The sequence below is a fragment of the Ptychodera flava genome, chromosome 8 (genome assembly GCF_041260155.1).
Source record: "Ptychodera flava strain L36383 chromosome 8, AS_Pfla_20210202, whole genome shotgun sequence".
Lineage (NCBI taxonomy): Eukaryota > Metazoa > Hemichordata > Enteropneusta > Ptychoderidae > Ptychodera > Ptychodera flava.
Window position 1 is genome coordinate 17,712,031 of NC_091935.1, and position 27,846 is coordinate 17,739,876.

General features: G+C 38.1%; 2 protein-coding genes across 2 annotated transcripts; both read right to left on the minus strand.

Moving 5' to 3' along the window:
- Positions 1 to 800: 800 nt before the first annotated feature.
- On the minus strand, positions 801 to 10,858 carry LOC139138700 (uncharacterized). The gene is made up of 5 exons (XM_070707203.1): positions 10,524 to 10,858; positions 5,362 to 5,494; positions 3,605 to 3,801; positions 2,870 to 3,048; positions 801 to 1,969 (listed from the first exon to the last, which is right to left on the minus strand). Exons 1-5 carry the CDS (start codon positions 10,624 to 10,626, stop codon positions 1,826 to 1,828), a joined length of 756 nt encoding a protein of 251 aa, XP_070563304.1. The 5' UTR covers positions 10,627 to 10,858; the 3' UTR covers positions 801 to 1,825.
- Positions 10,859 to 14,418: 3,560 nt separating this feature from the next.
- Positions 14,419 to 27,302, minus strand: LOC139138687 (uncharacterized). Its single transcript, XM_070707179.1, has 5 exons — positions 27,141 to 27,302; positions 22,276 to 22,321; positions 18,269 to 18,886; positions 15,264 to 15,317; positions 14,419 to 14,594 (listed from the first exon to the last, which is right to left on the minus strand). The coding sequence occupies exons 1-4, from the start codon at positions 27,189 to 27,191 to the stop codon at positions 15,289 to 15,291; spliced, it is 744 nt and encodes a 247-aa protein (XP_070563280.1). The 5' UTR covers positions 27,192 to 27,302; the 3' UTR covers positions 14,419 to 14,594; positions 15,264 to 15,288.
- Between the last annotated feature and the right edge of the window lie 544 nt (positions 27,303 to 27,846).

A 27,846-nucleotide genomic window follows, 5' to 3' on the forward strand; every position in this document is an offset into this window, starting at 1 on the left:
CAAAATGTGCAAATGAGGTAAGAAAAAGCGAAATTCTGAAACAGGCTTGAAACAGGCTTACTCCACTGACTTGAGTCATTTCCTGTCATTGTTTATGAACTGTTACATATTTATTAACAGACCTGCTCAAACCATAGACAGTAGAGTAGAGGGAGGAAGACCGTCTATGGTCAAACTAAGGGGGGGCTAGCTGCCTTTCTGCTATGCATGTTGCTAAAGTTGACCTCCAGTACCTAAAGTTTCAGACCTTAATTACTTTTGTCATTCTTGTTTTTCTGGTTTAAATATTTCTTGTTGTTTTTCTGGTTGTACTGTGCAGAAATCATTGTCATAACATCAACGTAGAATTTTCCTACACTGAACAGATAGAAACAACATTTATTGTTGATCTTTGGTACCCATACTGGTATATACCAATTCTGATCAAATTTGAGCGACACCGTATAATTGCGGTATTTTTTTCTTTGGCTTTTACCCAAAATTTGATAAGCTTATGGAAATGTCAAGAGTTAGAGCATAACCAGTGGTGTGATGGTAGGCAGTTTGCTATGTTTTGCAAAAACTGTCTTTTTCCGTAGCGTTTTCTATTTAAGGTAAAACCATTCAGTATGTGAATAACGAATCGGTGAATCAGGTTCTTTATCAGCTTTGTCTCTGAGCAAACTGACTGCCTGTACACAACTTTCAAAGGAGAACTAAGAAACAAAATCACATAAACAACCGCTGTCAATAACCACTAATGCGAGAGCCAGGGATTGAGAACTGCCCCTTTAAAGAAAGATTTTTGAGACACATGAGAGTCGAACAATATTAACTTTATTGTTAAACTTTATCATTAGAATAATGCATGTCTACATTACAAATTCAAGGGGTAACCCTTTGATTACATACTGAGTTTATTTATATTTCCTATAGAAGAGGCAGTTCAAAGAATTCTCTCTCATGCAGTGTCCGTGACATTATGAGTCAGCAGAATAAGTAAAAGGTGTTTTCACATAATAAATTTCGTTGTGATTTCGCATATTCTTTGACTATCACACTGGCCTTATACACGCCAAAAATATAGCTCGATATTTTGCGAGACATAAAAACGTGAAGCGAGATGTTGCGATATGAAAACATGTGGAGCGATTTTTGCGCACGGTAATCGAATTATATCCAAATCCCCTCCACAGAAGTTGGCTTTACCGTGCGCGTTTTAATTATTCACGGCCCCTAACATAGTCCTGTTGTTGTGATTTTTTTGTTTCAAAGTTTGGTCAATGTTGAATTCTCTTTGTATCTACAAAATCATCCTCCGAAGGTCCTTTGTATGAACAGGACAAGGAGGAAAAATAAGGGATTTAGAAAAAAATCGCTGTCTTGTCGTTGGTGGCAGTATATTCGCAATCAACCAAATTCGCAATCATTTTGTACCACTAGTAGAGAGCGTTCAAGTTTGTATTCGATTGTCGTGTACGCGTAAACCACATTAGCCTTGAGAAAATATCAGAACTGCCAGTCATTTCAATGTCGCCATGCAATCTAATCTAGTTAACGTCAAAATCTGTAAGGAATTTATATGGAGTAACATATATTATCACTAGAACAATCTCAGTGTTAGAAAATAGTTTTTGAAATTTAGTTAAGATGTCAAGGATTCCTATTCCTAATCTACATAATGATTTGTTTTCATACAGGTATTGTGTTTGAAAAGAGCTATATTTTTATAATTCTTCGTACTTCTGGATGCCCCGAGATAATTTTAGGACGGTGATACACTGAAGCTCAAACTGAGAGAACAACTCTTCCCTGAAGAAGCCGACGAAAATATTGCTTCATTGACCTATTCTTCGGTTTTGACCATTATCCGTGTAGGTGTCCCGTCCTTTGAGTTGATATACCCCCAGAGTTCAAGTTCATAGTCTGTTCCTGGCAGTATGTTATGATGAAGCTTGAACTGTCTTTTCATCGTGACGTCACGGTGGCGCTGTTGACGGAAAAGGAACAGCGTGTATACTTATCAAGCTTTCAAATTTGTCAAGACTTTTATATCGGCATTTTGTATTGCTGTCGAATGAATGGGTTTGTTGATTGGATTAGCTATTGCAAAACCTGTTATGTAGAACTGTTGTGTGTCGCCATATTTTGATTAAAGGGAAACCGTCGTCGAACTGCCTGTGTGAGTTTCTTGTTTACAAAAATGTATTTCTTGCATGATATCCAGATGCACCTCATCATCATAGCTGCAACATTTAAATTTTACTATGTAGATTATGACAGACATGTTTTAACTGTCACCAATCACCGTAGTACCTTGGATACAGTGTTTACATTGGTCGTATGGAACCCATACGACCTTTGAGCGCAGTTCCGACGACTGTATCCCTTTAAAGTGATATACATTTTCTTTGTTTGGTGTTGAAATGGCCAGTATCTTCAGTTAACTTCTATGATATTTTTCATAATTTTTGTTTTGAATGTCAACTACAACCTCCTTTACTACTCCTCAAATAATGTCAAAGCACGACGCTCTATTTATAGTGATTTAGCTTGCAAACACATCCTCCATACGTGTAAAATGCACTGTCATTGTTTGCATTTGAATTCTAGTCCGGACCAGAATTCACTTATCAACATGTATAACAATGCAGTACTATTCACTTGTTCAATGCTTTGTGGAGTAAGACAAGAAACTGCTGATATAGTTCGGAATAAAAAATGGTCAAATACAATATCAAAAGTACAGCAACGGTCCTCATATATCCTACAGAATGAACTTTCCGTTCACAACATATGCAGGTACCTGAATTATCGGCGACTTGTTTGGCTCTGAAGTAAAGTTATCGTTCAAGTAGAGTTACACCATCCCTAGAGACATTACACTCACTTTGTGTTTTGTTTCTGATACGATCCGGCTTTTTACCTCGCACTTGATCATTTGGAAATCGTCAACGCGTAATTCAGTGCCCTCGGGACTGCTGTACGGTGTTAATGGCGCCCTCCACGACACGAAGATGGAATGATTGGTGGTTGTCACTTCGACAATCTCCGGCTCCTCCAATGTCGCTGGAAGATTTAAAATTTTGAATGATACAAGCAATACAAGAAGGTTAAGTAACCCACTCTAGCTGTAAGAAGTGTTAGGTGTCACCAGTGTGTTTCAAGATTCAGGATAGATCGCGGTTTGCGAACCAGTCTTGATGTTTTCAGTGCAGCTTGGGTAAAAAACTCACACAAGACTATTCCTTTACATCAACATATATTTCATCTTGCTATACATCAACATATATTTCATCTTTTCTAGCTTCAAGCAAAGGGAAAAAAAATTAGTGCATTTGTAAATGTGTATTACATCAGTCCAAAAAGTATTACTCCTTCATCGAAAGCCGCGATTCACAATTTGTCGCACAAATGCATAGCTGCAGTACAGCCTAGCTCGAAGTTTTACCTTGGTATTTGGGTCGAACGGCAAAACCGTTTTACCGTCAGACCCAAATACCAAGGCAAAACCTCGAGCTACTGTACTGCAGCTAACAAATGCAAATCTATAAAACAAACACCATGGTAGAGCGGCCTCACTTTTTTTTAAATATAAAATTGTAACAATAAAAATGAGCTTTACCATCGTTGGATGGATGAATTACGATTGGCGTTTCTGGCATACAACTAATGGTATCATTCTCGCCGCAAATCGCCTCAACGAACACACACCAGTACTTGTTTGGGTCCTCTAAGTCGGCGCCCAGGTTACACTCCGAGTCGTCCGTGTCGGCACATCCGGGTTTCTCAATAAGCCCGTCCTCGGGTATCTTGTGACACCTGTGATGAAAGTGTCATGCTGATAAAAGACCAACGTCGACACAACTTAAGGTAGTATGCGCCTCGAAAGTGAAAGACTTAAACTTTTGCTCAAACTTTCCCTAAGGAATTTTTCAACCATTCTCTTTCAAAATCAAGAACAAAAATCGGGGGTCACCGTGCAAATTTTGGTACAAGAGAAACAAAATAACTCAAGATTTACCGATATTTAAAATAACTCTATGGAAAAATAAAAAATTTCGAATTTCGAAAAACTAAGCCGGTGAAACGTTTTCTTACACCAAGAGCTTTAAAATGAATCCCCACAAGTGGTAGATCAGAAAAGAATTGTAAAAGTTTGAGAGTCCGAATATCTGTCCCCGATGCGTGATCAGAATAAAGCAGGTACACAACTCACAGGAGGCACAGAATGTCAGTGTTTCATTTCAGTGATTTACAAGTTCTTGTTTTGTATTGTGAAATCTTTCAATGGTATTTAATAAGTTGTTTCATTGTACTGTTTGTAATTTATGTGCGTGGGCAATAAATAATTTGAATGGAATGAAACTAACCCAGCTTCAGGTTCCACACGAATGGTTTGAAAGATTGAATGAAACACCTTAACCGTGCAATAGCATGCAAATATGTCACATTTGTCTATGCCAGTGCAATTATTTTCGAGTCCTGCAAAAGGCGCATCTATGGGTCATCGTCATCATCAAACTTCATACAACAGCCACATAAACTGTATCAGCTAGTAAGAAAACTACCGACACCATGCGTGTTTGTGTTTTTTCTTTACCAGGATTTGTCTCTGACGCCGGTCAGTGGCGTCGGTTAGTAATTTTCTTAACTCGCGACAACAGCTGTCACTGGATGTGTATGGCTTGTGCGTTATTTTAACAGAATCTGACATAAAGCAAACACGCCCATGTTAGTTTCGATCTCGGAGTCGGATTTCCCAATAGCTGCCATGGAATGACTTATTTCAGTTTCGGTTGTAAACCGACAGTTCCCTCGTGGGTTTGCATTGGTTCTTGACTGTGGCATGATACGCTATAACGAGGAGGAGGACTTAACAACATACCTTAGTTCACCGTCCCTCCACACGGTGCTTAGTTTGACCTCTTTGAAGTGTCAACACCGATCAGAAACTAATTTACAGTATGAATAATTGAAAGTGAAAGATAAAATTGAAAGTGAAAGATAAAATTGAAATGTTTGATGAAGAAATACACTTAAACCAAACTAAAATGACCTACTTCATCTGAATTCTAAGAATTGATGGCGAACGGACAAGAAAAAGTTGACTGCTAGAAATGAAACCCTAACTAAATCAATTTGCTATTACCAGGTTTACTTTATGAACTATTTTACCAATATAATGTCTAAAAAGGTTTTCGTTTTCTTTTACAAATTTAAGATGAATATTTATTCTAAAGTATGAGCAAAAATGAGCAGAAAAACAACTCTAATCTTAAGCACTCAGACAACAGATATCGTGCCTGTAATGAAGACAGCATTTACTCAGAACAACGAAACATTTCGCAAAAAAAAAAAACCCTTGGATAAGCGACTCACATTTGATATTTCACAGCATATCGAATGTCCTCTGTATCGGTTACATTTCCAGGAGGCTGCCAACTGACGGTGCAATTCATGTTCGGACAATCAAAGTCCAGTTCTGTCGGTGGTCCACATGTAAGCTCACAAGCTACCGAGAGAGAAAAAAAAGACAATCAGATTTTAAAGAGTCGAGTCACTCGGAAGAGTAATCGGACTCAAATGCTCGGAAAGACATGAAGAGAAAATCACAATACGCAATAAGGAAAACTTAGAAAACGTTACAAGGAAACATTTCTCTACAAACACTTTCAATTTTACTTTGAAATCATTTTCATTGAGAGCATACTCCAAAAGTGCTAGAACGATACTTGAAATTTCCCTGGCCTTGACAATGTACTCAGGGTAACTTTCGGAATAGTACACTTTCTTTTCTGAATGGAACGTGGTTTGTACTGACAAATTCTACTTTAGAAATTTAACGCCATCAGACAGGTACTATAGAAAGTTTCCAGTCATGTAAGTCGACCGACGGACAACCATAAGGCAGCTCAAAGAGTATACGCAAGGCCCTCTTCCACGTGACAGTAACGTCCTTTATCATACATGCTATGCCTGTATTGCCATTCTTCTATTGTTCAGACGGTACTGATATGAGCCCATATTTTAACTAGTGAAAATATGGATTATATTTTCACTGTAACCGAACTACTTACAGCGACGCGTACGCGTGACCTTCGCTGTATGCATGACCATCGTTGGTATATATAAAACAGCTGAGCGAATAAGACAAATGACAATCCGAAATGTCATTATGATTATGGTCAAAATTATGTTGTTTGCAGTCACTTTATGGGCATTACACTTACAGTGGTTTGCTTTGAAGCATTGGCATTACGCGAAGAAAGCATGTTGTCTAAATTGAGGTGTTGCCAACACTGCCATGTTTAATTATCAGCTGAGCAGTAATTCCAGTCGTCCAAAGGGAAATCAACTTTACCAAAGTTGAAACATTGTCTTGCAGCAGGTTTAGATGTAGGCAAAACAACTACACCTGAAAGCAAGTGATAAGACTTGGACAGTGCCTGGACATATGTGGTAATGTTGTTTAGACAACGTCAAACAGTCTGATAGACAATGTTTCAACTTTTGCAGAGTTGATTTTTTTATGATCGACTCATGTTACCGCTTAGTTGTTAATTGCACCAGACAGTTTTTGCAACACCTCGATTTAGACAATATGTCTAGTTCGTCTAATGCCAATGCTTCAAAGCAAACTACTGTAGGCACAACTACAGTTGTACCAAATCATACAAACAAACGTATTGAAAATTTGTATAATTTGCCGACACCTGTCAATTCACGGCCGGTCCCGTGGCGGCAGTGTTTTCGTGTCGTCTACGCTGCTGAAGATTACACCATGGATGTATGATTACACGTGAAGATATCGGTTGACAGAGCATCATGATAGAATCGCTTTACGACAAGTTTCCTGTTGATGAGCTTGAATTACAAGCGGTGAATTACATCGTTTACAGTCGTAAATGAGCCACGAAAATCCAATCGCACGAAAATACTCGCTACAGACAAGGTTGAAGGTGCACATGATATTTGATATTTGTACCTGTCAGTGCACGGGTCATGTTCGTGTCTGGTGGCACCGATGCGGTGCGGGTTTCAGATACAATGTACCATCTAGTAGGGAAAGTAAAACTTTCGCTTAGGTTGTTAAAGGAAGTTTAGTTCTATTTAGCCAAGCCAGGAACGAAAATATACGAGCAGACGACGGAAATACCTTTGAAATGTTTTATTCGTACAGCAACAAATAAAAATCACGAACGAGTTACGACACTACAGCTTACAGTGTACTCACTTCATGTTTTCACTAATCCGCTTACTGAGATGGTAAATTCGGCATATTTTACGTCTGGGAACATGTATAATTCTTCGAGATAAACTGACTGGTACGGGTATTATATCCACTGTATGTGCATTCATAGATGTCGCAGAGCTGCTTGCTCTGTGCTCTCAGCTGTTCACACTCGATAGAGTTTGAGCGTGGCGCGAGTATTTTGACCCGATTTTGGCGGCCTCATAACTTTCACGCAGGGATGAGATTATGTATCAAAACACGAAAACACACCCATTTTACTAACTCCCGCCTATGTTTTACATCCACCGTCATTTTAAACTAAAAATAAATCTTCTTCAAATTTTGAAAACCTGTGTCAACATCGTAATATTTAAATTGTTTGCTTTAAAAGTGCTCCATAAACCCTCCTTTGAAGTGGAATGGCCCAATAGCGGAATAATATTAAGAAGTGATACGGTTGTCATCACTCCTTAGCAACCAACTTTTTATAAGTACAGCCTGGAGGAAGCAAGGTCGATTTCAAGTTGATTTCGTCGCTAATTTCGGAGCGTCTGTAGGAAAACAGTCATAACCAAAGCATGCATGTATGATAAAGGGGTTATTACACGAAGTTTGGGCGATACCACGTCGTATTCTCGTGATGTGTCCGTATTTTGACTCGTTGCTGCGCAACTAGTCAAAATACGGACACATCACTCGAATACGACGCGGTATCGCCCAAACTTCGTGTAATAACCCCTAAATATTTAACAACACAAATTACTGTGCAGTACTGTATATGGATATTGGACATTGCGATCTGTTAAAACAACATGATACAGAGTCGTACTTAATGAGTAGAAAAGGGCAGATATTCTATTTTTGCATATACACTTTGTACCATTAAAATATAAAATGTGCCTGGGGCAGATATATTTGGACTCCCGAATTTTTACACTAGCTACTTTTTTGGTTGTCGCCCGTCACGGCGTGCGGTCTCATTCTGAAGTTCGTCGAGTCAGTAAAATTTCAGCGTCTTATTGTTATGACAATTAAAAACACAATTTTCCCCTTCGATTTAACACCATGACGGGGATGGCGGTCATTTTGAATTTCAAATATCGGTATTCTTTCAGGAAATTTGTTTCTCTAATACAACATTTTATTCTTAATTTGGTACAAGAATGGTTCAAAGTTTACTTATATCAAGGAAAATTCAAGCAAAAGATAATTTTTAATTTCGAAACACGCACTATCTTAATTACACTGTCTATCATGAGATCATATTTTCATTACACTTATCCCTCGTTATAGAAACTGATGGTTGTGCAGTTTGAATAATGGGGCCATAAGGCGTTATGAATAGTTATGTCTTCTGGAACGGGGTCGAAATCATAAATAACACATTTCTGAATCAAAGGAATGCCTTTGTTCCATAAATCCCAGACAGAGATTAGCTTCGTTCTTCATGGCTAAATAAAATAGTTCATAAACACTGCTTAACGAATAGGTCGCGATACACTAGTAACATGCTTCTCCCATGGTAAATACCACCAGGAAATAACAGATATAGTGTAAGTAGATTGCATACTGTAATCGTCAAAGTCATAGTAGTCTTCCAACTATCCAAGTATTGCATTCTCTTATCATATATTAAATTGTTTCATAAAAAGAGGAAAGGAAAAAAGTACTTGAATCATGCACTCGGCTTTTGCCTAATGGTAACGCACTTTTTAAAAAATAAATGAGGGCACTATTTTACAAGTGGTATAGCCACAAACTGATCACGTCAAATCGCCGTACACAAAACACAGACGCCTTGTAATTATGGCACTGTGTATTGTGGATGGCGATTTGACGTCATCAGTTTGTTGCTATATCACTTGTAAAATGGTGCCTAAATGAGTCCCTCATTTCACCTAAAACGTGGATAAAACAAACGGTTTCTCTTCTTGCACCATGTTAAACCCATTTCAGTGAAGTTTGCGCATGGTATCGACTGATAACGTATTGCCACGGGAGCTGCACGTTATTAGTGTATCGCGACTAACTCGTTAAGCAGTGTTTATGGACTAACAATATAGTGTGTGGTCAAGTGATTAGAGGTTTACCGTCGCAATTATAGTGTTAAGTAAAGGAAGAGGAGACTGTTTTACAGAGAATAATATTTTTTTCTAGTTTTCATTGGAAAATTCACTAATATATCGTCAAGAGAATGTGAGCATTTCGTGCTTCTCCTTGTAGTTTCAATTTCTCTTGTTAAGGTAGAACGCGCCTCGGGAACAGATATTCGGACTCTCAAACTTTTATAATTCTTTAAGCAATATACCACTTGTTGAGGGTCGTTTTAAATCTCTTTGTGTGAGAAAACTTTTCACCGGCTTAGTTTTCCGGAATTCGAAAATTTTGATTTTTCTCCATGGAGTCAACATAGGGATGGTGGCCATTTTGAATTTTAAATATCAGCTCCTGAGTTATATGTTTCTCCAGTAAACAAAAATTTGTACGGTGACCCCCGATTTTTATTCTTGATTTGGGAAGAGAGTGGTTGAAAGATTCATTGAGGAAAGTTTGAGCAAAGATCTTTCACTTTCGAGGCGCGTATTACCTTAAGAGAAAAACTAGTAGACGATTTCAAACTATGAGGCTTCCTTGAACGAGCCTAGTAATCGCAATGATGCTGACCATGCATTGATTTCGACTAAAGGAGGAAGACGAGTCACTAGATTTAATCAGTACTATAAGCTTGTTTAGACACCTTAAATACACAAGAGGTGACACTTCCGTAATCTTCCGAGGTGACCACCTTAAGTCATCTTCATTTTTCACTTCCTTATCGAGTCGTCAGGGCGGCATTGGCTGGTTTGTGCCCGGGGTTTGTAGACTTGAGAACTTTTCATTCCGTCAACATGGATTATACTTTGTACTATGAACCTCTCAGAATGTCGGTATAGTAACGGTATTACAACCTTGACACGAGAAATACTTTATAAACAGATATCCATGAGATATAGAGTGGCAGTCATTTTTAGAGGTTTTAGAGGTCCTATGTAACAGTAAGTTTTTTTTTGGCATTGTAATGTCTTTCCGTTCGTGATACAGTAATAGTTAGAGACGAATCTTTGAACTGACTTCAGAGTCGGTTTTTCCAGCACGGCTGCTCTTTCAAAGGGAAAGTCGGCTGTGAAAATTAACTCACGGTGAATAATAACTAGTGAGTGGTAAGTTCTGACGATCTCGAAGCTTCCCTTCATTGTCCCGCCATGGTCCATTTTGTTCATACGCATTTCACAACTTTGAGCTTTAGTGCTAACTTCAAATCTCTTACCTTGAGATGTCGACACTCTGACAAACGTCACCACTGCCAAGAAGTGCCATAGCGTCATAACCAAGGATGTCATTTGGCTTCTTCTATGAGAAGAGTTGTACATAGTTGAGCATACGTCTCAGTGGGAGGGGGGAACCACGTGACAAAGATGCTGGGTTGAGTTAGCCCTTTTTGGTTAAAGTGTGGCGCAAGCTTTCGGGTGGACATTCGTCATTGAAATGCACGTAATGTAAAAGCCAACGCACTTACTTCCAGTGTTATCAGAGTGTAGATATACTAGCCAACAGATACTTAACTGGTGACGTATGCCGATAATTCAACAATACTTTGATGGCGATGATTAATGCTAGGGTATTTACCTGTTTACGATCTATTCTGGCAGTCGACCAAACACGCCATGGTGAGTAAGGGCAGCTGCCAAGCCCGTGAAAAATCTTAACCGTAAGTGAGCCATTCTTGCGAAATTGAAAAAAAATTACGAGCTGTTTGTAATTGCCTTCCTGCTATGATTCGTATATTTCCCACTCTTCCCGCTCACCTGGCCGCCAGGTAATATCACTTCTCTCCTTTCCGATCAAAAAAGCTGCAACCGCGCCCTCTCCTCACTGTAAATACATGTATTCCCTTTGTCATCACTTCGTTTGTCACAAATTTTCGCAGCCCTTCTGCAATGCCGAAAAGCAGCAAATTGTACTGTTTGTCCAAGCAATGGGCCTTTTAATAAGTGACCGCTGACAAGACTCGCAGCCCGTCCGCTATGAAAAATTGCCCGACCTATACCGTTCCAGTCTGATTACCAATAAAAACTTCGCCCTCAAGACATCGCTTAAGGTAGTATGCGCCTCGAAAGTGAAAGGTTTTAAACTTTTGCTCAAACTTTGTCGAACGAAACTTTCAGCCATTCTTCTACCAAATCAACAATAAAATCTGGGGTCATCGTGCAAAGTATGGAACTAGCGAAACAAACTACCCAAAATTTTGCGATATTTGAAATTCAAAATGGCCGCCATCCATGTGTTAACTCTATGGAGGAGGAGGGGAATTCAATTTTGGGTTTTCGAAAAACTAAGGCGTAGAACGTTTTCCTGTCTCGAAGAGCTTTAAAATGAACCCAAACAAGTGGTAGCTCAGAAAAGAATTGTAGAAATATGAGATCCCAACTAACTATCCCGAAGTATTTTTTGCACGAACGGCTTGTCGGTTGTCCCTGACGCAACCAATGAATCAAAGCTAGAGTACTTCATATATGAAAATGTGGCATGATCACCGAACAAAAAGACATACTGCTAGTAGAATCGTCGTTGTCTCTTTTCAATCGTAACAGTCAAAATCAAAGCTACGCTTTTCAGTTGCCTTCCCTGAACTAATGTCCATCCGAAAATATGGCGGGGTCAACATATACATATCATAGTCGGCAATGAGTGTCATAGGGACAGCAATGTGTGTCATAGGGAAATCCCCCTCCTCGACACATTTCCAAGCATGAAACAGTCACGTACTTGTCTGTGTCAATGGATGGCCATCCAATTTAGGGCCGAGTGTTTTGACTTAAAGAAGAGATGTGCTGGTGACAGAACAAGACGGCAATTTAAAGAATGCATGGTAAACTCCCCCAGCGAACATTCTAGAATGTAATAAAAACAGTAGTATTCTTTTTAATTTATTTGACTGTTGACCCAATGACATTGTCACCTCCTTACACATTAGTCCGTTGACCTCTCTTTGCACATAAATTACAAAAAATCACGCCATATACAAGAAACCTGTAGCTTGTAAAATTAGCCTGTTGGCTGAACGCAAATTTAAAGCAAGTCGCCCTCGTCGACTCTACGGCTACAGTATCTCGTTATACTGCAAGATAGATTATTTATAGAGGTTGGTTTCTCGAGATGAAACGTTGTATTGATTCAAAGTACTGAATTTTCTGTCTTAGTTTTATACACGTAGTGTGTCTAACCCTTGACTAAGGTATGTTAGCAATACAAACACAATCGTCACCACCATAACAACGATTCTCCTCCTCCTCTTCCTCCTCCTCTTCATCATCATCATTATCATCATCATCATCATCGTCATTATCATCATCATCATCGTCATTATCATCATTATCATCATCGTCATCAACATTATCTACATAAGCTACACCGACATTACAGGATTAGCCTCATGATCTTAATCGTCGTCGTTGACATCTCATAACTCTCGTCGTCACCATACGCGCCGTAGTCATCGCCATAATTACCATCACCATCATCATTTGACGACGTTTCTGATCACTGGTGTAAAGGTGACGAAGAATTGTGACCAACTTCATTATACTTCGACTCCTTAGGAGTCCACAGTTCATCAAACATATAAATGTCCTTCAATTGTATAGTTACAAGGGTCCAGCTCACCCAAATGCCACAGAGGTCATTAAGGTCTTATCACATCCTCTGCTTTTCCATTTTAAATCTCTCTCTCTCTCTCTCTCTCTCTCTCTCTCTCTCTCTCTCTCTCTCTCTCTCTCTCTCTCTCTCTCTCTCTCGTTCTCTCTCTCACATGCATTAGCATTACCACAGTCACAGTTTTATACAATGCTGTTGTGGTTGTTGAGTCGGTCGATAAATACCTAGGGAGCCTTCAGTAATTACGATGGGTGGGCCGGGAGATGGGGAAGGTAACCTATTGGAAAACTGTCCAAGGGGTAGGGTAACTTTTTATAAACCTAACTTGGGGGATGGTCACTTTTAACAGAAGATGATTTTACGGCCAAATCTTTGAATTTGTATTTGATATTTCCTGAATAGGAAATTGCCGACGAAATACATTGATTCTTTGAAATACATACACATTACCGACAAGCTTCACAAGCAAAGAAGATGCAGTGGTATCCTACATTAAACACCTGGAACAGTTCAAACTGATGAAAGACAAGAGACAAAAACATATGGGACAGATGGCAAAGTGTATATCAATTACCAAATGTCTATAAATGCACGGATATTGTTGGTTTTATGTTTTATATTGGAAAAAAACATTATTCATAATTCTCTCGTAGACTACCATATATAGTGATCCGCATTTCGGTGAAATTCCAAAATCCAATTTTTTGCATACACATATATTTGTATCCGCCCTAGGCTAATCAAGTACATCAATATGAATAAGCGAGCATACATAAATTCACAGATTTACATATTTTTGTATTGGAAAAAATATCCATACTTTCCTCACAGACTACGATGTATAGTAAATCAACATTTTCAATGAAATCCAAAAATCCAATTTCTTGTACACACATTCACGTTTTACTTCCCATTTCAAGCAAAGTATATTTACATATATTATCGAACATATATAAATGTACAGATATAGTTTGTTGTGTGGAGAGAATTATCAATAGTTTGCCTGATAGACTCCCATATATTGATATTTTGGGTGAAGCACTATATCAGTCACATTTTTCCGCCTTATAGTTGCGCAAAATATGGTGACCCTCCCGCAAATGCATAACCCGCCTTCCAACATGCTTGGGTGATAAATTGCAACCCTCCCTCCAAAAACGCCAGCCCCAGCCTCTTCCCATAATTTCTCTTCGTAACTTCCATGACAATTAAATAGTTATGTAAATTAGCTGATACTGCTTCAGTTATTCATGGGGGAAAATACTGCAGTGATTGGGGGGGGGGGTCAAGTTTTAAAATACCGGAGAAGGAGGAAAGTCACATTTTAGACACAAGGATAGGGGAAGTGTCACATTTTACAGTACATGTGCGAACGGAATTCCCCCGGCCCGCCCCCTGTAATTACTGAAGGCTTCCTTAGTATCATTTCTTACTAGCAGTCTTACTAAGAGGTTTGTTTTGTTTTGTCTTTCAACACCAGTAAAAAAGTGACTCACGAGCTCAGCACATCCCTGCACCAACATGCTGTTTTTATTTCTGAAGTAAAAGATAAAAATATCAGAAGAACATTTGACTGAAAAAAAATCGCACGCTGTAATCAATGTGCGTTGATAAACAGCAGCGTTGACTTTGTCCAGTCACCATCTCTTCTTCCGTCACCATTCGATATTTTGTCTTTAGTTTGCTGAGGAAGAAAAATGGACAACAACAAACATCTATTTAGAAATATACAGTGTCGAAATTTGAGCATTCCGCGATCGTGATCTCATCGTCGTGGGCGTAGAAGACTCGTTAAATTCTGTCCTGGCGCAGTTCGCGCCTTGTAACTAAACGTACCCTTTTGCAGACACTTCGCTCATGGAAAATTGAAACTCAGGTTACTTTTTCATTTTGAAAATAAAACTCGGATGTTGCTGCGCAAAGTTTGGGATATGGAAAACAAAATAATCGCTATATGAAATTATATAGAAATGGTCGATATACTCTAACTCAAAACGGAAAATCAATGTTCGATTCCTGCAAAAAAATAACGATTAGATACAACTACATTTACCCGATGGGCTTGAAAAGAAGAAAGAGAAAATTTTGTAAGAAAGAAAATACTGTAAACATTTCAGGGTTTTCAGAAAATAATTTTGTGATTTACAAAGCATAGGGAGCCCTCACACGTAGAACTGAATAAACAGTTTAGCTAGAGATGGGTTACATAAAAGCGTAATGTGGTCAAAAGTTTGGAATGCTTCTACCTGTTCGCCCCAATCCCTTGTAAACATGTCCACAAGCACCTTTGAAAACAATGGCTTTGGATGAAACCACTGTGTTGAAAGGGTTAGGAAACACATATACTACATACCTTCAACGTGTGTCAGTGTTCAGCCTTACTCTTCAAGTACGCCCTCTACGTATTCTGTGAAGAAGAAATTTTTCAAGTCATTTCACTGCACAACTTCCTTAAATAAAAATAACTATACTATCTCGGTATTTCTGCTTATAGAAAAAATGTTGAATTTTATTTGGAAAAGGGGACATTCTAATGTATAGCAAAATTTTCTGAAGTTTCATATTCAAGTTCAACGAGTGAAACTTTGACAAGAAATTATTTCTTTTCGTTACAAAATAAAAGAGATAAGAATAATATTTACCATATTCAAACGCCCTACCTTATTCTATCATGATATTTTATTACGAGATATAAATTTTATGACATGTGCGTCATATTTTTCTCTCACATGGATAAAGTACTCATCGAGTTATTTTAGTGAATTTAACGTTTCTTTGACATGTTTTACGATTTTGTTATTTTGATAAAAACAAATGTTGAATTATCTAAAAAAAAACCATTATTGTTACTTTTTGTACTCCGAAAATGACATATCTGCGTCAAAGACGCCTTCATTCTGCTAGGAGATTTAAGGATGACGTAATTTCTTGTATAGATAACAAATTATCATGTTTATGATGTTATTCTTGAATGCCTTGCGATCTTTTTAAACTGAAGACTGAAAGGCCAGTGACAGGCGCCAGATTGTTTTGCATGGAAATTTTCTCACTACACTACAATTTCAACGAAAAACAAAAGGCTATGACACCTCCGCAATCCTCTTACAGACTAGAACAAATTTGATCCCGGGGATGGATTACCCAACCTTTAAACTCTCATAGTTTAATTGAATTTTAATTGAATTTAATTGAATTCGATTATGTTCCACTCCAGTTATTTGTCTCGGAACGCCTGCGCTAGCAAAACAGCAAAACTAGCATAAGGAGACTTTGTGCTGTCCCCATTCCTCGAAACGAGTCCACAACTTACAGGTAAATAATACTATCAGTGGCCACTGAAAGACCAATAAGTCCTCTAGCGACAAAGTAGAAAAGGCACGACGAATTGAAACCTTTGCCGTTAACTGAACATGACAAATATGATTTGACTTCGATGTGACTTATTTCTAACTTTGTCGCCCATCCGTTCCCAGAATGAGTCAAGCCTTTCTGTAGCGAACTATTGTATAAACTACAACGTAGGGGTGATCGGCTTTGGCAAAGAGAAGACACATTTTGAGCCAAAAAAGAAACTGCTAAAAGGAGTTCTTAATTGCAGTCAGCAAAATTGGATGTGATTTTCATGATGATGGCAATTTGATATCTCAAGTCCCTGTAAGATTTTTCTTTCCTGTTACTTTAATGGTATGTGGTATTCGAAACACGTCATTGCCACTAGAGAATGCAATTATTCTCTACTTGAAAATACTGGTTAGTAAACTACGTTTTAACAGAAGTTGGAGAATGCAGAATCCTGTGAGTGCAGTGTTAAGGTTCACTAACAACGACTTATTTATACCAACGAATATACCCTTTATTGAACTAGGAATTGAATTTCCTTCAGATGCTTTATTTTCTACGTTCAATGTCATGTCAATCAGACAGAGAATTGTTTATTTCATGGCAATGTTAAGCTTCAAGTGTACGAATGTTCTGGACCGCAGTATTTATCTCATTTATTCACCCAAAGAAGTAATGTTCATGAATACTGTACTGGCTCCACGTCTCGTCGGGATTGTTATGTACCTAGATATGTTTCAAACCTTTGAGCGCCAAGTCAACGTCTTTAAAGAATATATCCGAGTAAATTTTTTTCAGATTTTTGCCTAAATTTTGATAAAACGATGTAGCCAATGAAATTTGATGTCCATTTAGTCCAAAATTATAAAAAAAATCACTGAAAAATACACAAAAATTGGTAAAATGTTGCACTAAAATTTTGGTGGGAAAAACACTACAGCACTCAAAGGGTTAATGAGTGACAACATAAATTTCATTTCGGCGCCACTAAAGAGTGGAATTCATTACCGACTGAAATCAGGGAGCTATCTAGCCTGAGTACATTCGAATGTGAAGTGAAAGAATATGTCAAAAGCAACGTGCCTTTGTGATTTACATTTTGTTTATCTCTTTTCTTTTCCCGATGTAATTGTGAGCCCCGGTGAAGATTACCTCCCAATATAATTCGGCCGCTCTATAAAAAGTGTAAAATAAATTGTATGGTCACACGTGAACCATGTAAAGTGGCAAGTCGGCAGTCGCCGGGAAAGGGAATACAAGGATGAAAGTTATGTCGTGACAGTTTCATTATTTGTCTCAAAGTCAGACAGGAAAAAATCCAAGACACAGTTGTCCATATTGCCCTTAACAAACTGTCATAGTCCTTGCCTTTAACAACATGTGTTTTAAGTAAAAAAAATACTTGGAAATACAGATTTCACATTAAAAGTCATGCATAAACCCGACTTCTCCAAATTAAACACGATTTCTATCATTTTCATCTACGGAAGTGAAAGATAATGTAGTACAGGAAGGTTGTCTAAGTTCAATTTAAAAGTGAAAAAGGTATTTGGAAATAAGTGTCATCTAAGATATATCTCAACCTTATTTAAGAAACTGGTTTAAGGTAGTACGCACCTCGAAAGGAAAAGACTTAAACTTTTGTCCAAACTTTCGTTAAGGAAACTTTCAACCATTCACTTTCAAAATCAAGAACAAAATTGGGGTCACCGTGCAACTTTTGGTACTAGAGAAACAAAATAACTCAAGATTTACCGATATTTAAAATAACAGTTATTCTATGGAGAAAAATAAAATTTTAGAATTTCGAAAAACTAAGCCGGTAAAAAGTTTTCTTATACCAAGAGCTTTAAAATGAACCCCTACAAGTGATATGTCAGAAAAGAATTGTGGAAGTTTGAGAGTCCGATCTGTCCCCGAGGCGCGAACTACCTTAATTAAGTTTCAATCAAATGTAAGAGTGTGACCTGACACTATTTTATTCAACCAACCCGAAGAGCATAAACCATGTCAACATACCTGGATTGACGAGGATACTAATCGACACAAGGCAAGTTCCATCATTGATGTCATCTCCCCATTCCATCTCGTCCTTCTCAAGATGGTATATCTTGCACCCATCCTCGGACAGACCGTACGTGTCGCCCTGGTGCGTCGCCAAGTCGCGTAGCGTAGGTCCATTGATGGAAACTCTCTGCCAACTTCCGCGGAACAGATTGTCTCGCATTCTCACTTTTCCGTTGGTCGCTGTGCCAAAAAGCAGTCCAGTTGGGTCATTTTCGACGCTGGTGACACAGCAGGCACTTTTAGGTGCCACAAACCAGGGACTGGTCGCCGAGGACCGCATGACTAAGCGGTTCTCAAGATTAATACCCAAAAGCAGACCCGAGTTCGTTACCGAAATATCCTTCACACAGCAACTGTTGGGAAGAGGGCCAGTCCAGCTCCAAACCCCACCTCTCGACTTCCACTCGTACAACTGATGATCGGTGCCTACCCCGACAACAACACCGCCAGCGACAGCTGCCACCGCCAGGACGCAACATGAGTTGTGGGCAGACTTGACCCATTTGCCATCTTCTTCACGATAAATGACTTTGTTATCAGTCGTCACACCGATGAAGTAAACTTTATCGTCTTCGTTTAGACGTTGTGGTGTAGTTAAGTTGGAACAAAGGAATGGTAGAGCTGTTAAATTATCTGAATACACGCCGGTAAAACAAATACTCAGTACAACAGATACTCTGTACAGACCAAAAAAATACCGTCAAGGACACTATGTGCTCACATTTGGTTTGAATTGGTCCATTCAAGAAATATTTAAACAAAAAAAGGATGATAAAAAGCAAATAAGGTCTGCAACTGGAGGTCATCTTTAGGAACATGCAAATCAACTTCTATAGCAATGGGACAAGCAGATCCCAACTTCAAAAGCAAATGTCAACAAAAACATTAGCCAGAGAAGATAACAAGAAAAGGTGGGAGTGGGGAAAATATGTACAAGGGATCTGGGAAAAAAGTAATGCTACCTCATCAATCTTCTAGACCCTACCCCCTCCTGAATATCAAATGTTCCACCCCTTTGAATTGGCCATGTTTACATAAGGCCAGGTGGCAAGAAATGTATTTTCAACCTTGAGAATTTTTAATTAATGCTGTGAGTGCTATCATTTGAATGGAAACCGCACTTAAGTTAGTTACAGATAGTGAAACGCCTTCCACTGTTGGGGTGATTACGACATATGGAATTATCCTGGATCCAAATTTCTCATCAGTTCTTGTGTGTCTTACATAGAAAAGTTGCAAAAATTGGTCTGCAAAGAAAAAATTCACCTCAGCTTTGTTTTCTGGATCATATTTTCCTGCAAATGGATACCAAAAATGACAAAATTATGTTCACAGCCTTCGAAACTGTCTCACAACATATCATGGGTTGCTGTTGGCCATTTAAGGTCACCAACTGAGAAAATTACCTAAAGTACACAAATTTGAGGGTTTCCCAACACTTGGAGCAGAAAATTTAACTAATAACATCCCTCGGGACTTTTATGCCAAATTACAAAGCTATCAGACAAGTAATTTTGAGAACAAATTTTCTTGACCAAAAATGACAAAATTGTTTTAAAAATACAAATTTGTATATTTCTGGACAACTTCCACATATCTAAGTATTATCATCCCTGGACATCTGTATACCAAATATAAAAGCTGTCTGTCCAGGGGCTTTAAAAAGAAAATATTTTTTAATATTTTTTGACCAAAAATGACAAAAATTGCCCCTAAACAGTAATTTTTCCAATTTTGTCATAATTTCAACAAATTAGAAGGGTAACACTCTTGCAAAACATCAATCCAAATTTGGGAGTAATTGGGCTGGCGGTTTCAGAGAAGAAGAATTTTTACTTAAAATGAGAAAAATCACCAAACATTCGGCAAAAATACAAAATTAAAGATATCTTTAAGATATTCATAATACCGTATAAGGTTCACCTAAGGTACTCGCAAAACATCGGTTCTTGAGTTATTAATTCTGGCCATTTTCACAGTTTTAAAGCTTATTTGCATAAATTTGGCAAGGTTAACTTCATTTGAAGGAAATACCATCTATAGCCCCAGGATGCATCAATACACCAAATACCAAGCTGAAATGTGCAGCGGTTTGCGAGTTTTTGATGTTGACGGACATACTATACGTACATACTGTACATACATACATACATACGCCACTGACTTCAGCTGAAGGACTGGTACACAGTGATATCATCTGAGGGCGCTCTCGCTTACTGTAAGGCAAGTCTTCGGATTGAGGGTGCAAAGCGGATATATCTCCTTTGTCACTCATACAATATCGAAAATAGTCTCGGAGCCTCAGAGTTACCTAGTCAAGATGTTCAGTTCATGTGACAGATAATTATACTTTTGTTCAGATTTACAGTTAAATGACTTCAGAGAATGAAATCATGCAGCGAATCATTTTTATCTCTCAGAATATTTCTGAACACTGAAACTGCTTTTTGACGGGACGGATACTTATGAAAATTAAGTGACCTCCCCCTGAGCTGTTTGAAAAATACACGACCCCCTCTTTGCAGTTTTCAAATTTAAGATGACCCCCTGGATTTTGCCGGCCCACCCCCGGCCGTAATAACTGAACGCTCCCTAAGATGTCGACCCCTTGCGTCGCGTGAGAGCGATTGGAGCCATCTATAAGTACGTTTTGTTTAAGCGGGACTTTCCTTCCTGCGAAAGATTCTTAGAAATACAGTGCGGCCCACCTTTCCTCTGAGGTTGATGTTTATAATTCACAAAACCCTAGACAAACGACACGGTGCATGTGGTGTCGCCAATTGAATAGTGTGTACATAAAATGGTTGAACCGATATCCCATCGTCAATATTTTGCACGCAACGAACGGTCGTATCTTTTACATTGTCGACCGGTAAGCTTAGGCCATTCTAGTAACCGTTATGAACGAAAAAAAAAATCATTGCACGCTTTAGTTCACACGTGACTATATAATTAAATGGGTTTTGTCTTTTACTGTCTAAACACAGAAAAAATTCACTGCGAGGTGAGAGAAAATAAGAGAACACTTTGCATCGAAAGTGCTGCTTCTATGTTTTGCGTATTTTGAAATTTTGTTTGATTTATAGGTACGAGGGGCAACTGCAGAGACAAATGAGCGCCCTTTAGTGACACGTCAAATCGTATAATCGTGTGGATGCATAGTAAAGAGAGTTAAAGGGATACAGTCGTCGGAACTGCGCTCGAACGTCGTATGGGACCCATACGACCCCCATGGCAACAATGTATCCAAGGCACAATTGTGATTGATGACAGTTAAGACATGTCTGTCATAGTCTATTATCGTATAATCTAAATGTTGCAGCTGTGATGATGAGGTGCATTTTGATATCGTTCACGGAAATACATTGTTTGTAAACAAGAAACTCGCACAGGCGCAGTTCCGACGACTATATCCCTTTAAATAACATGCAACCGCGATAAAGTGTAAATAGTTTTTAAACATTAACGTGAGGTATTAAAGTGAATCATATATTATGTATAAACAATTGTAGATATAAGTGCCGTTGTCTCTTTGAACAGCCCTCACATCTTAGGCCAAATAAAATAAAATTAAATTCTTTGTTTTGCGTCCACACTAAATGGGAAAAGGTACGCGTCTAAGCGACTGAAAAACACACACAAGAAAATTGACACAATGTAATTTGATTGAAGCAAATGAAAAATTGTCACAAAATTTTAGTTCAGAAAAGCTAAGCGGTCATGTCCTAAAATTTCCTATTCAAATACACTGTGTATGTTTTTCATGAAAACCTTAAAAACCTAAGTGGGTGGGGACGTAAAACAAAGAATTTAATTACTTTGGCCTAAGATGTGAGGGCTGTTCAAGGATGCCAACAGTCAGACTGCTGAAATAAGTGACCATTGAATGTAACAGATTTTATGGCAGTACTCGTGCAGCTCATATGTGGCTAGTTTAGACGTGTCATCTGCATCGTTACCTGCATCGTCTCTCTTCTCGACTCGTCTGACTGCTGACGTCTCACCCTTAGAGATAAAAAAAGAACACGAGAACAATTACATGTATAGGGCCTTTGCTCATCGCTAGAAAGATTTTTTGGTAACCGTCGCCTGAGGGCGCGAGTCAAAAGTACGCAGCAGAAAAAAAAAAGAAACCGGATTTTAGGCCAGAGAAAAAAAAAATCTTGTTCATCCGATTTTTTGGACCAAGTCCCAGGAGCGGCGAGCGAAAATTTTTTTTTTGATTTTTTTTTAGGCCGAAGGTAAACGCGGTTCTCTGGCATTTTTGCACAGATGCAGACAAGGCAAGATAATTGTTTCCCTTTTTACCAGAAATATCTCAGACAAGAAACACTGATACTGGTAACTGAATTCAATACTATATTTCCCAACAATAACATAGGCCATTACATTCACAGTTAGTGTTTGCACAACATATTCTGAGCATTTCAACATTCTCTCAGAATAAAACTGAAATGTACAGCAAATCACTGAAATTCAACAATTCAGTATTGTCCTTTAATATTGTCCTGGTGGGACCTAGCATCTGAGTTTTTTCATTTTACTTTGGCCCCATGTTTTGGCCTCTTTACCACTGTTTATATATACACATTTTACACAATGGTCTAACAACACTGTGCTGTGATCGGAGTGAAGTTATATAGTCATCATTTAGATCGTACTTTAGCATCGACGCAACACTGTGTTTTGTCATTGCCGTAAATTCGTATACTTTCGATGCAATTTTCATTCAATCGGATGCACCGTCCATCTGCTGTCACGATCTTGTTGAACAAATCGCCGAACGTAATATCAGGACAAACACTGAATAGCGTCTTTGGAACTAACTGTTGGCCATCACTCGAATGTTGGCGATCAATGATTAATACTCATGATGTGACATTTACTAACCTTTACAAAACGAGCAAATTTCTTGCCAAATCGACCCACTTTGCGTCATGATTCGCCAAATTCAGACGTCACAACAACGTGTTGGCGGTCAACTAAGTCCAAACAAGTATGAAGTCTCATTCAAAATCCCGTGCCCGCGAAAACCCTGGCGAAAACCCGACACAGTGTAGGGCGCCACAAGCGGCAGTACTAAAAATATTTGTAATGCGGAAGTAAGAATTTGCCGCGATCAAAAAAAAAAAAAAAAAAAAAAATTCAAATATGCAAAATTAGAAGCGGCGATTCCGATGAACAATTTATTTTTTCTTCCTGGCCTTATCACAAAGTTTTCAAGCCTTGTAAAGACTTGAAGGAGAAGAATGCATCCTGAATGCATTCATATGATGATCTTTGTAATTAAACAGCTAATTATTTAATTATTTAATTTTATTATTGTAATTTTAATGCATTCACAGTTATGTAGATTTGTTTTATTTGTGACAATGTTGGAATAAATTTATCTTTTTCAAAAAAAAAGAAGCTCAAAAAAATGAAACTTGTCACCCTCAAAACAATTGTGTTGTAAGTTTGTATTCGTAGCTACCGCTGATATAACGAAGTAGTTTGTGAAGAATCCATGGCAAAATGAGTCCTACAATTCTTTCGTTTTCGATACGTCACAAAAGAAATAGGAACTCAACATTTATTAAAAGACGCTATTGTGACTCATCTGCAAGTTGCGTTTGTAGTTGACCTTGTTAAAACGGGTTATGGGCAGATGCGTTCAGATCACACTGGAGGAACTAAGTGCGTCCACTTTTGCCACTTCTCGAAAGAAGAGCGAAAACATGTAAACGGACTCACAAATACCTCTTCCCTTCTATGAAAACAGAAAGCAATAATAGTATAAAATATAATTTTCCTTTCGTTTTCATTTATCAGAAGGGACCACATATTAGCATTCTGACACTTATTAAGTTTTCATGATGGTAATATCATAAACCTGCTAGCTAGCAGCTCATAGCGGTCATAATCGGTCAGGTAAGCCTCCGCGTTGGTGATATCGGCAAAACAAATTAATGAAGGGGATTAGGGAAGGCAATTAACAGACACGGGCTGTTTTCTTTGAAATACTATACAGAAATAGGGTAGATTAATAGGTACACAAACGACACAGGTAAGGCGTGTATGATAAAAAGTTAATACTACATGACATTTATTGGTCATATTGTTTGCAATACGCCGTGTTCTCACTGCGAGATGTGAACACTTGCTGTCTGCAGGCGTTTTTATAACGATTGGCTTGCTGCATCAATTTTTTTCCTGATGATATCATACAATAAAAATATGGGGCAGTTTCATCCGAGATTTACTAGTTAGTAATCGAACATATTGTTTAAGAAGGCTACATCTGGGACATCGTAATTTGAAAGTGAAAACATTTTTTAAGCAGCTTAGAGCAATTATGACGCGAACAGCTGCAGATGAATAGAGATTAAAACTATGTGTTACGTAATGGTACCAACGATCTGAAATGTAACCAGCAGTCGCACAGTACTGAACATCATTTTTGGAATGGCTTTTACAAATTGATACGTTCTTGATCCAATGAATCCATGTTTAAGAATAATTCGCTAGAATGAAAGTTAGCAGTCTGAACATCTTTCAGTTGCCTGAGATGTCGATACACTAGAACCCTGTATACCAAGATATAACCGCGCTCATATGACAGTGTTTTACAAGGGTCAATTTCTTTGCGTTCCCAAAAATTGTGGCCGATTCAACCGATTATTCGAAAATAACATGTATATAGCTTGGAAAGCATCTTTCAAATCAGTTAAATTCCTCTAGTTTGGGAGAGACGTTGTTCAATTTTGTACGCAACCCTCCGTGATCCATGTACGCAAACTAAAACAGCTAAACTCGACGTGGTCGAGGGGGCGTTGCATGTTACACAGCGTTGTTTGCCCGAGATTTATTTCTTTTTTGTCAAAATTCATAAAATTGTCAGTTATTTGTTAACCAAGAATGAAACTTTGGTGCTTTCCCTTTTTAGCATGGGAAGGAGTCACACGTTTTGTCAGAAAGAAGTGTATATTTATGCAAATGTATGCAAATCTCCCCTTCAAGGCTTTTCTATGAGTGCACGCCAGCTTGGTCAAGCTGCGAGAAAGTTTTACATTTGATTCTTGAAATACTGCAACAAAACGACGATTTAGTTTGGCGGTAAAGTTCTTACAGTTTGGAGGAGAGTCATGTCAGTTTCGCTCATTATGATCTGTTGTCTTTCAATTCCCGCTATTTAAGAGTGATAACAGTGACAACAGATAATGCAAAAATAAATTGTCTTTCATTTCAATATAAACTATAGCTTCAAATGAAATATTAAATTCCACAATGTAATGTAGAGCTTTTTACTTGAATTGTCATTATTAACACCAAAATTGAGGTTTTCTACCCCTATATGTACCCCTTTTATCCATCGAGTAAATTATTGCTATTATACTAAACTTTAGATTCTCTGCTTTTTGAAAATAAAGTATAGTATTTAATTAGTGTGTTGTCTTGTCATCTTTGATGACAAATATTGCTTCGAAAAAGGTGTAAAAGTGCAACCGCACCTTAGAATAGAGCGATTTTGGATGCAAGAAACGCATAATTATACATAATTACATAATTATCTCATTTCTTTTACTTTTACTACTAACCGATCGTTCACACAAATTTATCAACAAGCTTTGGAACTCTGTACGTATAAAGAGGTCAATACTAACTTTTCTTGAAACAAAATGTGTGGCGTCGGTCAAATTAATCTCACATGTATCTACGTGCACTGTTAACGAATAAAAACTATGACATAAGGTCATGATTTGCTTTGCCGCAATGACAGCGTTTCAAGTTGCGACTGCGAGGAGAAAGTCTGGCGTACAACATCCTAAAAAGACAATAATCCGTAGACGATGTGTCTGCTCTTAACTACTTCATCACATGATTTCATTTTTCTTAGTATGTTCAAGGAAAATATTGGTTTCCTGACGTAAGTGCTCGTTTTCCTTGTAAATAATAAAAATTATGGTGAAAAAAAAGAAAATGTCAAACCATCTGAAGAAAAGTTTTCAATTATTGATTTATGTAATTTAGAACCATCGAAGATTAAATAACTATGATAACTGTCCTTGAAGTTTCACTAAAGATACCACTAACTTTAAGAACTTCAAGACATACAAGGTTTCTCATTGGTCAGTTATTTGGTTCTTCTGAAAGTTGCTTTCTCGATCCTGTGCACATATCTGTACAAATTTTTTAATTCAGTAGTACATCCATATCATAAACTCTATACCGTTTTCACAGAACTTGCGAAATTTCAAAATTCTGAGCAATAGGGAATGAAATAGTACACTGGCAGCGCAGGTTTAGTCAAGTCAGCCAACGAAACGTGTTGCTGAAAGCAATCCCCAATTGTTTTCGCAGTAATATGTATTTGTAGTGCTAGAACGCATTTCAATCGTAAGCACTGACCACAATTTCTCATGTTGAAATCAAACTAAGTAGTTGCCTTGACTTGGAGATATCCATGTTACAATTATACGGTTGAGTATGGATATTTTTATACTCAAACTCTTAAATTTACCCAGGAAGCAAATAATGAGTTTAAGTATTATCAGGATTTAACGTCAACTACAAATTTTATTTGATTTTCTCAATCAAATCAATGTAAGCAGCAGGTTGCTTGAAAGACTTTGGAGTAAATTTTGAGTACTTGATTAGATGACGTCACGCAGTCTGCAATGCAGAAAAGACAACTCCTTCTTCGCTTTTGTACAGCATCTTGTCAAAATTCGTCAAAATTTCACGCCGTACTACGATATTGCGATTCCAATCTGTAACAGCTGCCTGGCGTATTGGAATCTTCGTTATGGCGGCCTTGAAAAGAAATGTCATATTGTATACTTACCCCAACAAATAAAACGGACGCCACAAGTAGAACCACGACAAGGGGCTTCATAACGAATGTCCCACTTGAAACAACCAGTACTGCCGCCGGTAAACAAATGGAGCAAGCTCATTCATAAGAGCTTTATCTAGCCATCAGCTGACACCTTCAAAATGGTGCTCATTGGTCGCATGCACATTGTCAGGTTGGCAGGAAGTTGGATGACGTAATTTCGGTGACGGTCATGCAAATAGTCTTTGCACTAACAGTGATAAGCAAGGGGGAAAACATTTAAAAATCACACTAACTTCAATATCATTTTTGTGGCCGATCTGTCATGAACGCATCACTCCAGAAAGAGACAAACCGGGTAAAAAAAGAGCTAAACAAAATATCTCATCACAACGGAAATGATTAGAAATTTATTGGAAAGGACTAGTCTTCCCGTTTTCCATTGTTTTAGTTTTTATCACGTAATTTGCTACGGGTGATGACTGATTATCTGCGTCAGCTCGTCACTTTGACTGTCTGCACAAGACACCGCCGTCAATACGTCAATGTAACGGTAATAAGCGTATAAGTTGATAATCGACCGAACTTCTTATCATGACAGGAGCCGATATCATACCTGCGAATTCAAAAATTCATCATTTTATAAATCCAAGAAAGGGTAAACCTCCAAGCCGGATGGGCTTACATGTAGTTATACACATAAAGTATCCATAAG

Bases quoted from the DNA above. Each gene is read 5' to 3' on its own strand.
- LOC139138700 (XM_070707203.1), bottom strand. From the start codon at position 10,626: ATGTACAACTCTTCTCATAGAAGAAGCCAAATGACATCCTTGGTTATG. The intron at 3,049-3,604 runs GTAAAGCTCATT...TAAATCTTCCAG, and splicing joins AATTCATCCATCCAACGATG to CGACATTGGAGGAGCCGGAG. The intron at 1,970-2,869 runs GTGAGTGTAATG...TTCCGTCAACAG, and splicing joins TATCAGAAACAAAACACAAA to CGCCACCGTGACGTCACGAT.
- LOC139138687 (XM_070707179.1), bottom strand. From the start codon at position 27,191: ATGAAGCCCCTTGTCGTGGTTCTACTTGTGGCGTCCGTTTTATTTGTT. The intron at 18,887-22,275 runs GTAACGATGCAG...GTCTAAACGAAG, and splicing joins CGAGAAGAGAGACGATGCAG to ACGATAAAGTTTACTTCATC. The intron at 15,318-18,268 runs GTATGTTGACAT...TCTTCTTCACAG, and splicing joins TAGTATCCTCGTCAATCCAG to AATACGTAGAGGGCGTACTT.